This window comes from Parasteatoda tepidariorum, chromosome 5, assembly GCF_982258835.1.
Source record: "Parasteatoda tepidariorum strain Cologne lab strain chromosome 5, Ptep-v5.0, whole genome shotgun sequence".
NCBI lineage: Eukaryota > Metazoa > Arthropoda > Arachnida > Araneae > Theridiidae > Parasteatoda > Parasteatoda tepidariorum.
Genome location: NC_141759.1, coordinates 8,295,582 through 8,308,465, shown reverse-complemented (window position 1 = coordinate 8,308,465; position 12,884 = coordinate 8,295,582). Strand labels below are relative to the sequence as shown.

Genomic DNA, 12,884 nt, shown 5'->3' with positions numbered 1-12,884 from the left:
ATCAAGCAAAAAATAAATCAGATAAAGGTTTCAGAAAATTTCAACGTATGAGATTTCAATTTATTTTATAATTTCAAACTGTGTATAATATTTTGTTCTTTTGATAATAGAATTCAATTTGATTTCGGATTAAGGTTTCAGAAAATTCTAACGTATGAGATTTCAATTTATTTTATAATTTCAAACTGTGTATAATATTTTGTTCTTTGGATAATAGGGTTCAATTCTATTACGGATTAAGGTTTCAGAAAATTCTAACGTATGAGATTTCAATTTATTTTATAATTTCAAACTGTGTATAATATTTTGTTCTTTTGATAATAGGGTTCAATTCTATTACGGATTAAGGTTTCAGAAAATTCTAACGTATGAGATTTCAATTTATTTTATAATTTCAAACTGTGTATAATATTTTGTTCTTTTGATAATAGGGTTCAATTCTATTACGGATTAAGGTTTCAGAAAATTTCGTTTCAACATTATTGTGGTTCAACTTATTCCGCAATTTCTAACAGTCCCTAATATTATCTTTACTTAATAATATGGTTCATTATTGCAATGGATTAAGGTGGCAAAACACATGAACAGTGTGGTTGTTCAACTAATTCTATAATTTCTAACAGGGTATAAAATTATCTTTACTTGACAATATGATTCAATGTGGCACTTGATTAAGGTTGCAGACAATAATATAATAATAACATAACAATAATAACATAACCTTTGATTCAGAATATGGTACCGGATTAAGGTTGTAAAAAATTTCAGCGAAATCATTGTTGTATTGTTGCTGGCAAAAATATTAATTATATTGTTGTCTAACTTTTCTATAATTTCCAATAGTGCATGAGATTTCTTTTGCATGTCACCGTTATTAAGGTAGAGAAAATGTGAACGAAATTGCGATCCAATCCATAGAATAATTTTTAATGATATATAATATACACTTTGTAGTGGCAAAAGTGATTTTCTGAACTTAATTTTTAATTCAAAAGTCTTAAAACATATTGTCTAGACTTGTTATGAAATTTAAATAAGTTTTTTTTTAACTCATCAGTAACATTCTTTATTATGTTATCTTCGAAATGCATTCTATGATATTTCTTGACATCAAAGTAAGTTTCAGGAATTTGGCTATTGTGCTGTCTTTATTAAGAAGTGACAAGCCTTTACATTAAAAGTAACAGATGGCGTATAAGTGAAAAATTAAACAAACATAAATGGTGACTTTCGATACATATATATATGTATCAAATAGATGCAAAAATTACCCTAGCTATTCTTTCCATTAGATTACAGTAATTATATATATTTTTAAAAGCAAACGTTAGCTTTTTTTCTAGTTAGCAATACTTTTCTAAATATATTAAATTTGTTCATTTGTAAGTAAGTAATTGATAGGTTTGTATTTTCTTTTAGAATTATGTATCCTTTGAAAATTTACCTGGTTTTTGCATTAAAGTCAGTGTAGTGAATAATAACTTAATCCAATCATATTTCAATTAGTTATAGATTCTTAAAAGGAACATTTTCTTCTTGTTTTCTATAAATAATACTTTTCTAACTTTAATATTTCGTTTTGTTAAAGAAATAATTCATACATTTATACAATAATTCATAGATTTATATTAACTTTTAGAATGATGTATTCTTTAAATACGAATCACAATGACAAGTTCGGTTCGGGTCGTGTTAAGAGGGAATTAACTAAGGCAGATGTATGCAAGTATTTATCATTTTTATCACCCTTTTCTGAAACAGTTGGGGGTGTAGCAGGGTCCTTGGGCTCACTGGCCGAAGAAACGACTAAAATAGCGGGCGCTTTGGCTATGATTCCGGGACTGACCTCCGTCATGGGCAGTGTCGCTCTTGCTTCGACAATAGTTAAAGGAGCTGGGAGTATAATTGAAGTTGCAATGGATTGTTCAGATGTATCGACAGACGAAATAAAAGATATTCTAAAAGCTAGATTTAACGAAGTGAATCGCAAGTTAGACCAAAATACCCTGATTCTGCTGCATGTCAGTAACATAGTCAGCAAAACTTTGATCGCAGTCGAAGAGACTAGGAAAGAAATGAGAGAACATTTTCAAAAAGTTCTGGACTTCATTAAAAATCAGGAAGTTAAAGAACTTGTTTCGCAAATTACTTTAATTGTGGATTTTGTAGATTTAAAAAAGAAAGCGTGGCAAAAAGCAGATAAAAATGAATACGCAAATATTATTGAACACGAACTTAGTCATAACGAACTGTATAACTTGGTTAAAGAGGATGGAGACTTGTTTAAAGCTTTATTTTTCATTATTCAGCATGGTTATGCCATTCCGCAAGATATTAAGGACGATAATGCATTTAGTGCGATTTTTTCTTTGTTCTACGGCATGCAAACCTATTTTTCAATCGTATTCTCGTTATTAGAACATCACACTTATCTTGCACATTACTATTACAAAAAAGGCGAGTTAGAAGCATTTAATTTTTATTTTGCCCGCCTAAGATTCTATTTCTTTAAATTCAAACATATTTTAACTGAAAATAATAACAGCCTGGTTGATAAAGTTATTTCAGTTCTAAAAAAAGTAGAAAAGATTCCCTTTGTTCGGTACCTGAAGAACCAATTATATGATGACGTATCAAATCGGACCCAGAGTTTGATTTCACTCAAAGAAAAAATAAGCAAAATGAAGCTTGAGATAATTAACGAAGATCCTGTTAACAATATTATAGTTTCATTTTTAGACGTTAAAGCAGACAGCCGAATCAGTACTCCACTAGGTGATTGGGTAAACGGAGCCAAAGTAAGTTACGCAGTACAATATGAGAACAACGGAACTTTTTCCCTCATCAGTGATTGGACGAATCCCCAGCCGATTCAGCATTTAGCAAACCCGGTTCTTGAAATAGATACAAGCAATTATAATCGGTATATTTATAGAAAAATAACACAGTGCTCTCAGGATGAAAAAACAGAATTAGTGCAAATATTAGAAGGTTCGCAGTCTAAATTTAGGGATTTAAATAGGGATTTCTATAACTTAGCTGGTGATATTATCAACAACTGTCAAACACTTTCTAAAATAATGGATGATTTATTAGGACAAGGTGCAAGCATATCTGCTCAATTTGAGCTTCAAAAAACACCTATTCACGCAGCTGCAGCCGCAGGAAATGAATGCGTGTTAAATCGAATTTTAGCAAAAGATCCAAATCAAATTGAAGTTAAAGATATTGATGGGAATACACCGTTGCATCTAGCTACAGAAAATAATAAATCAAATCTGGTAAAGTTTTTAATTTCCAAAGGCGCTGATGTAAATGCTAAAAACAAACTTCACCTGACTCCTTTACATATAGCCTGTCGTCGACAATTTCAGAGAACAGTTAGCAGCTTGTTAGAAAGTCGCGATATTGATGTGAATGTGGCTGACGAATCCGGACTGACTCCGTTGCATGTATCCGTCTCAAACGGCATTTATAACTCTGATGTTACTAAAAAGCTGTTGAGAATGCCTGATATTAACATAAATGCGCAGAATGACATAGGCTTGACGGCGTTACATTTCGCAACCCTCCAAAATTTAACAGAAAACGTCGAATTATTAATAAAACAAACTAACATCAATATTAATGAAGGTGATAAAAATAAAGTCACGCCCCTTCACTATGCTGCAATGAAAGGATACCTAAGCATTGTCGAGCTTTTAATAAACAAAAAACAGAAAATTGATATAAATTGTGTGTGCGAAGACAAAAAGTATACCCCTTTAATGTATGCTGTATATTTTACGAAAAAAGAAATCGTCGAAAAATTATTGGCAGAATCTAAAATTCAGGTAGACATTGCAAGTCCTGATATGTACACAGCTTTGCACTTGGCTATAGCAAACGGCCGGAAGGACATAGTGGAAATGTTACTGAATAAGAAAGCTAAAATAAGCGATAAAACTGTTGAAGGTTATACTCCCTTGCATCTTTCAGTTGTACGAAAAGAAACAGACATTACGAATCTATTATTTTTAAACAATGGTAACACTCTTCTAGAAGAGAAATCCGTTAACGGTTCGACACCTTTGCATCTATCAGCTCGTCATGGCAATCTCAATAATTTTATGGCGTTGTGCCTAAATGGGGCAAACAAAGATGCGGAAGATGATGAAGGGAATTTATCTTTTCACGAAGCAATCAGCGGTGGGAATTTAGACATAGTTAAATACTTAATGGAATATAATGCCGATTTTATTCAAAGAAAGAACAAGGCATTAAAGACACCTATTTATTTTTCTTTGAAAAATATTCATATTCACGGCAGGGAAATGTATGACTTTTTGATATCTAAAGGCGCGGAGAGGAGTTTTCAAGATATTCAACAAAAATCGCGATTGTATGTTTTCATTAAAGAGGGGAACATTGACGCTATTAGATTTCTAGTTTATGAGGGAGCAGTTGAAAAAAGTAAGGATATCGACAAATTTTTTTTGATCGATGCTGTTGAGAACGGACAGTTAGAAATAGTTAAATTTGTTGTTTCAAAGAAGTTAATAAATTTAGATGAAATGGATTCCGATAATAAGCATACGCTTAGAGAATATAATATACGCTCTGCGGTTGTCAACCAACATCTTCCTCTCGTAATATATCTGGATCAGAAGGATCTTGATGTCTCGTGGTTTAACCCCTTGTATTGGGCATCATCAAAACATAATCTAGATATTATGAAATATTTCGTTAAAGTGAAGAAAGCAGACGTCAATCAGAAGTTTCCTGATGATGAATACACTGCGTTATGTATTTCCCTTAAAATTAGTCGCAACGATGAATACAAATTCGAAATCGTTAAATTTTTGGTAGAAAACGGTGGCAACGTAAACGTTGAGTGTGGAGTCGGTTCTCAAAAGGTCACGCCGATCCAGATGGCTATGGAACGCAGAGACAGACTTCTCGTGGAATACTTATTCCAAAATGGAGTTAATCCTGACGCTAACGACGCTATTGGTAATTCCCCACTTGCATATGCTGTAATGAATAACGATCTTGACTTTGTTAAACATCTCGTTGAAGATAAAAAGGTAAATAAAGAAATAAGAAATCATCAACACTATACTGCCGTCCATATTGCAGCTGAAAAAGATTTTCTTGAAGTATTTGAATACCTAGTTACCCAGGGGGCTGAAATGCTGGCTAAAGTCGATGGTGATTCTGACACATGTGACGTTGCAGATAAAAAGAAAAAGAACGTTCTAATGTGGTTGAGGCGAGAAAAAGGAAAATGTATGCCCAAGTTTAAACGCAATGCTCCAGATCAGTTGATCATTCTTAATGAATCAATAAATGATCTAACACCCAATAAGATAACATCTAGTGGAAACACTAAAATTAAAAACAATGATTTTGAAAACAATGTAGATTTACCCAGTACACTTCTTTTGTTAGATCTAGTTGTACGAAAGATAACTAATAAAAAATTTATAAACAGTATATCTGAAAAAGTACCACCACTTGAAGCAAAAGCTGTTGCTTTAACATTAACAGATTACTTTGAAAAATTTTTAAAAACGGATCTCAAAATTCAAGAAAATTTAGATCTTTTTGATGTGTATTCTAAGGTTTATAAAGCAATATCGAGTGGTAGTGAGGAAAAGCTGTTAAACACTCTATGTTCATATGTAAACACACATAGTGAAGTTGGGTTCCAAGGTATCGAAAAGTTTTGTCAAAATTTTTCACTCTTTCGAGGAAAATTATCAAACCCTGACTTCTAATTTAACTTTAGTTGCACGTTCTATGAAATAAAATTCAGCTGCACTGTAATCGGGTAAAATGCTTTGGTAAACTATTTAATGCATATTGAGAATTTTGGTTACGGTAATTTTTTCTTCAGTGTGTGTTGAAGTTATTATTGATTCAATAACGTCAATGGTATTTAGTAAATTTTTGAGATTTTTATTTATGTTTTGTTATAAAAATGAGGAAAAAAAAAGCAAAGTAGAAATTATATTTATGTAAAACAAATAAAATCTAAGGGAACATTAATGGGATAATTTAGAGTAACGCTAAAAAAATAACATCAAACCTAATTTTAGGGTTTGATTATATGCTTGAGAGACTATTCTAAAAAAGTTATTCATTTTTTTTTTCTACTATTGAAGTGATCACTGTAAAAGAAGATTTCTCAAATTTGAGCAAAAATGCTCCGTAAAATAGCTCCGAAACAAGAGTTGAATTCAAAAACCCATGTACACATTACTGAATAAGTGACATGCTTAAAATAAAAACAGAGTATACACTTATTTTGCGCAAGAAACATAGTTTCAAATATAGGCGTATCCTGACACAGCATCATTAAATGTGACTCATTTTACTTGTTTATAATGATCAAATGTAGAAAAAGGAAAATTATATTTGATTAAAGGTTACTACAATTACCGTTATTCTAAATTTATTTCACAAATAGAGAAGCGTTTTTAATCGGTGAACTACACTTTCTTAACTTGCCACAATGTTTATTTACAACGGATTTTAGAAGAGTTCCAACAATTTTTAGTATGTCATTATACTGAATTATGAGTACAAGGTTTTTTTTTTAATCCAGCTACACTTGTTTCGGATCTAATTTGACAAAATTTTGCTTTCAAATTCGGCTATATTTGTTTCGGAACTATTTTGACGCCGTTTTGCTTTCAAATTCGGCTATATTTGTTTCACAGCTATTTTGACGCTTTTTTGCTTTCAAATTCGGCTATATTTCTTTCGGAGCTATTTTGACATATTTTTGCTCAATTTTAAGAAACCTCTTTTTAAGGTGATTTTTATGCTATCAATCCCGATTCCTTTTATGTTAATTTGCAATAACTAATGCAGACAAAGTAACTTATTTTTTTCATAAAATCTTAATGCATATAAGTTAATGGTATCTACTTCATTTACTTATTTATTTTATGCGAAAACTGGAAAAAAAGTAGCAAAAAGCACCAATCGCAATTTTTTCTTAGTAAAACTTAGAATTTCTGTACTATTAAGATCTAATTGAATAAAATTTTGACGAAATTATATTATTAGATAAAATTATTACATGATTGTAAAAATAATAAAAAAATAGAAACATTGTAACTTTATTATATTGAAAACTTGTGTATTACACTAAATTTTACAGTTAAACATTTTTAACATATACTTGTAAAAGAAAATAGTGTTATATATTTTATATTACAAAGCAATGATTTTTTTTCTTTTATAAACATTATTTTTCATTAAACATTTATAAACATTAATGAACTTAAATTAAACATTTTTTTCAAGTTCAAGTAGATATTTTGTACAATGTAAATTTGAATTTTAATAAAAAATAAAGAGTATTTTCATACTACTGTTGGCATAAATACAAATTTATGGTTAGGATACTTAGATATTCTGTTTTTAATTCACTTTCTTCATATAATACTTAGAATTTGATTTATTTTTTTACTTTCGCTGAGATGCAATTCTAGTTTTGTGCATTTCCTTTTTTTTTGTAATGCTTCATAATGATTATACCGATTATCTAGCTAAATTAATGAGTTTCTATCATATGACTTCCATGAAATTTTAAGTTGTAAAAAAAATTTTAATTTTAATAAAATAAAAATATAATATTTGTATTGTAAATTAATTGGAAATTTATCTCTTAGAGGTTGGTATTTTTTAACAGAAATTATTGTAATTTTTAATTAATCTTCTAATTAACATTTAATTGTGTTTTATTATATATTCTTGTAATTTTCAATTTTCATTACGAACATTCTTCCGTTATGGGTAATGTTTCAAATTTGTGATTTACATTTTTTACATTTTTTGAAGTTATTGTGTTATAATATTTTAATGGATAAATCGAGTCATTTTGTTAAATTTCAAATTATTTTTTTGTAATGAATTCCATAAAATTGTAAGTTGTAAAACAATTAAAATTTTCATAAAATAAAAAAAAATTGTATTTTAAAATAAATTGGATATTTTACACAATATTGATTGTATATTTAAAAAAAAAGATATATTGATATTTTACTCAGCAGAAATAATTGCGATTTTTAATTAATTTATAATTTTTTTTAATCATATTTTCTTATAATTTAAAGTCATTATGAACATTTTATGGGTAATGTTTCGAGTTCATGATTTACATATTTATTTTTTACATCTTTTGAAGTTATTGTGTTAGAGTATTTTTATGTATAAATCAAATTATTTTGTTGCATTTCGACTATTTAAAGCAATTGTTGAACATGATAGATAGGTAAAATTTACAAATTTTGTTAACAGTAAGTTAAATAATTAAGAATTGTTTTGAATATCAGCTTTGTTGTTTATGTTTGTAATGCATATTTTGATGTAAAAATGTTATTGGCTGACACAGGCAGTGAATTCTCTCGGGAACGACCACTCTTTGTTACACAGTAAAAGGATCATTAATGAAAGTTGATCTTTCTTAGGGGTTACTTCCACTGACTTCAAAATGTTGAAGTACCCCCTAAGTACTAAACGTTCATATGATTTTTTGCAAGCGGTTTTAATTTTACTCAAAGTTATTTTCTTGGTGAAGAAATGTCACTTATGCTGGAGTCATAAAAACCGGGCGATGAATAAAATTTAGTGTCAGTAAAGATGACGTCATACTTATATAATTATGTGTAACAATAAATTTACCAATTATGAAGGATAGAATTATTTTACATAAACAATTACGTTTTTTGTTTAAATTTACGCTTAATTTTACATCATAAAAATTATTTTACTTTAAAACAATGAGAGACTTGTTAATTTAAAATACTTAATTTTTTTCTGAAATATCGTTTATCTAATCTAACTTTTAACTCCAAAACTAAATCATTGACAGCACCGTCTTTAGTGCACTCTCTGATCATAACGCGAGGCTCTCAAATTCTTTCAGTCAAAAAGAGCTTTCTAAATAAGAACCAATCAAAAAATTTTTGAATACATTTAAAACTATTTATTAATTTTGATAATAATTTTTTTGATATTTTATCGCGTTTCGCATTCGTAGCAAAGGTTTGCCCAGCCACTTGAAAAAGGTTTTGATGGTCTCTCCTAAAAGTAAATAAAGGAGGTAGCTACACAGGTGGTTTCCTGGAGGTTTCACAGTAATATGATGTTAAAGAATAATAGTATCATGTGATTAATGATACATTAAAGCAAGTGAAATTATGTTTAGAAATTTTTGAGCAAAGTCTCTTATGATCTATATTCATAAATCACCAGACATAAAATTATTATAAAAATTTGGTAGTAAAATATGATTTTTTATGCGTAAATAAATTCAAATTATTCTGATGTATTTTTAATGAATGCTACACTGAAAAAATGTAGAGGACTTTCTCTGTGGTATTTCGAAGTGTTTCAAAAAGAGTATTTAAACCTTTTGAGACGGTATTTAGAAATGATAAAACTGTTAAAATGTTAAAACGGTTTATAGTTTTTATAAAATCTTACTGATGTATTTTATTCAGTGAAGATTGAGTTAAATAAATATAATGGCCGATGATACTTATTTGCGAGTAAACTTTTTCAAAATTTTTTTGCTTTTGTTAAAACTATTATAAAAACTGTTTGCCTTTTTTTCTATTTTTTATTATTTTATTTCTCCTACTTTTCAAACAAATAAAAAAGTTGTTAACTTAAGTTGTTAAAAGTAATTTTCAAATTAATAGGTGTTTTGTTTTAATTTCTTTAAAATTTTGTAATTTAATTTACTCAATCTTGAACCAAACTTAATGATTTCAAAACATAAAATTAGAGTGTTGTGTTATAAATGATTTGGAAAATATATAGTATATTCACGTAAGGCATGAAATATTTTATAAAACTGTTTTGAAGTAGTTTTGGATGTCAGGTTAATGCTTATTTGCATTAACATAATTCTAAATGTGATAATGCTTGTATGTGAATTTTTGTAGAAGGAAACATGAACGGGAGTTAAAACTTCCTAAGTTACTTAAATAAACTGTTGTCTCAATTATTTAATACAATTTTGAAATTGATTGTTTATGTTTGGAATGATAAAATTAACTATCCTGTGTTACTACAATTCATTATAGCAATGTTTAACCCACCACAACATTAAAAGATACTTTTTTGTTAGCCTCGCTCAAAGAAATTTTATTATTTTATTTAATTTTGCTTCAATTTTATTTAATTTTCATCTTTTTAAAAAATGGATAAACACAAAAAATGATGGATGTCTACATTTTATGGCGATTTTTTGCTTCCAGCCAGTTAGCTGAGAAATACCAACAAAACTGAATTACTGCAAAAATCAGTGTAATAATAAGTTATAAGAGTTATAATAATATGTAATAAGTTATAAGAGATAAAGTGAATGTATTTTTCTATATGTGATTAAAATGTACAACTTTTGATGGACTTTAAATTGTACCGAATAGTACAATTCCTCATCAAGTAAAACTACAATTTTTAAATATAGTTACTCGACAAACCATAAAACTATACCAAATCATTGTAAGAGTATCCATTGTAGCAATCATTGCAAGTTTTTAACTATTTTGAATTTGTTAATTGAATTTGTTGTTCGTCTGAATCAACTGCAATTTCCTTGTAAAATGTTTAACTCAAGGAAGCAAAAAACTGAACCATATGAACACAGATGTGACTGTAAAAATTGTTCAAAAATTTTGTGCTTTGATTATATCTGCATGTGATTCAACTGAACTATTTTACTGTATCTAATTTGTGTATTTGCAAGCGTAAACGTTAAACACAAGTAATACATCTGCAATTCTTCAAACTTCGTGTCAGATGCAAAAAAAGATATAGGATATATTTTCCCATTATATGAATTCTCTATTTGTAATAGAAATTCGCAATTTATCTTACCATGTAATTTTGAATTTTATTCGATATTTTAATGTTCTATTATTCTGCTCTTTTAAAAAGTTAGTACACTCTTAAAAGACATCATCTCTCTATAAATAGCATATGAATCTGATATGAGTCTTTCGAAATTCCTTGTACGTGAGATCTTGAATTGATATGCAAATTCACTCTCGATCACATTTCACAATATGTGCTTTAATTACCTTACAAATCTAAATTTGAAGTTGGCTTCTAAAGTAAATATGAAACAATTCCTATTTACAATCATGTTTTCAATAAACCAGATTGTGTCCAATTGGTATTACCTTTATATGACATAAGTCTTCAACAACCAAGAGTTTTTTTGGGGTTAATTTTCACTGAATATATTAATATTTGCATCGTTTACTGAGCACAAATTTAGGAAACTTGCTGCTCAACATGTCGATTTAAACAACTCATGAAAAGAACATGTTGCAAAACAAGTACTTTTTATTGATTAGAAAGTGGACTGTAGTCATTTAAGAAAATAACTTATGGTGGATTTGGTTCTAGTTCCATAAAATAAATTGTTGCTTGGAGTTTAAAAGAACAAATCAATCGTGGGTTCATCTAGATGAGAGAAAACTACTGATATTTTATGGAAAATGACAATCGGTTCTGCAAATGGTTATAAAGTGTAATAACCTAGTTTAGATACAGCAACTTTTTACCACATTTTTGAATTTTTTGGTAAAGCTGTGTTTCGAAGTTCTGTAGCCAAGGAAAATAAAAAAGACATAGCTTAGGTGGTGCATTACACTTGAAGCAATGCGATAATTTTGAAGGTATTATCTTGCCATGAAGAATTATTTGAGCTTTCGAACAGACAAATAACTGATATATTTTAAAAGGTATTAAAAAAAATATCCAATTTGGATGCATTTTTCTACCTAGATAAAAATTATCAAAATCACTACCTTTTTTTTCAGTTTTTGGAAATTTTTATGAGCCTACACAATGGAGCAACGGAATAAGTTTCTAAATATTAAAACAATTAGACCACAAATGCTTTTCATTTTCCCAAAACTGTGGCTTTTATCCATAGTGACACTTTCGAAATAAGTGTAGTTTAAGAGCAGATAAAATTGACCTCACAGTTAAAAATAACAGTTGCAAACTCAAAGCAGTTATAAAAATAGCATTTTATTCACAAAAAATATCATTTCTTATTACAACGGGGTCTTCGACAAACAGCCTTAAAAAAACATAGCAGTCTTTTATAAGCAATTTTATTTTTATCTATGGTATATTTGTTTTGACATACTTATTTATAATCAACAACTATCTGTACTTTGTTAAAGGAGTTGCTTATCAGCCGCAGCTGTTATTTTCACTTTTGGAAGAAAAAAAATAAAGTTCTGATTTTTCCTTGTTCATATGCCATTGATTGTTTTATACATGATATTTCCATGCTTCCAGCCTTCTTCTTTGTAAAGTTGTACATGTAAATTGCGAGAAATTTTTAAAACGTTAAAATACACAAAAATTTCTACTATTAAGAACAAACAAGTTTGTAACACCAATTCTTTCTACCAATAATTTAAAAGTAGCAAATTTTAATTTATTTCTTTGTTTATACTTTTTTTTAATTTTTTTTCTACATATTTTTAAAAATTTCGAAAGTATATAAACTAGAAAAAAATAAAATAAAAAGTGTGTGGGCGAAAGAATCCATCACACGCTTTTATTTATTATTTTTTATTTTATTTATTTTCGATTTAGTACTGTAGTATAGTAGTATATATATATATATATATATATATATATATATATATATATATACATATATATATATATATATATATATATATATATATATATATATATATATATATATATATATATATATATATATATATATTTATATATATATATATATATATATATATATATATATATATATATATATATATATATATATATATATATATATATATATATATATATATATTTATATATATATATAATAACACATAAAGTAT

The 12,884-nt window shown here is 28.0% G+C and overlaps 1 protein-coding gene across 1 annotated transcript; it reads left to right on the top strand.

The window, feature by feature from the left end:
• The first annotated feature begins 1,245 nt into the window (after positions 1-1,245).
• Positions 1,246-12,276, top strand: LOC107438355 (alpha-latroinsectotoxin-Lt1a). The gene has a single exon (XM_016050636.4). The coding sequence runs from the start codon at positions 1,641-1,643 to the stop codon at positions 5,757-5,759; it is 4,119 nt and encodes a 1,372-aa protein (XP_015906122.3). The 5' UTR covers positions 1,246-1,640; the 3' UTR covers positions 5,760-12,276.
• The last annotated feature ends 608 nt before the right edge of the window (positions 12,277-12,884 follow it).

Coding starts and splice junctions, on each gene's coding strand:
- LOC107438355 (XM_016050636.4), top strand. CDS start 1,641: ATGATGTATTCTTTAAATACGAATCACAATGACAAGTTCGGTTCGGGT.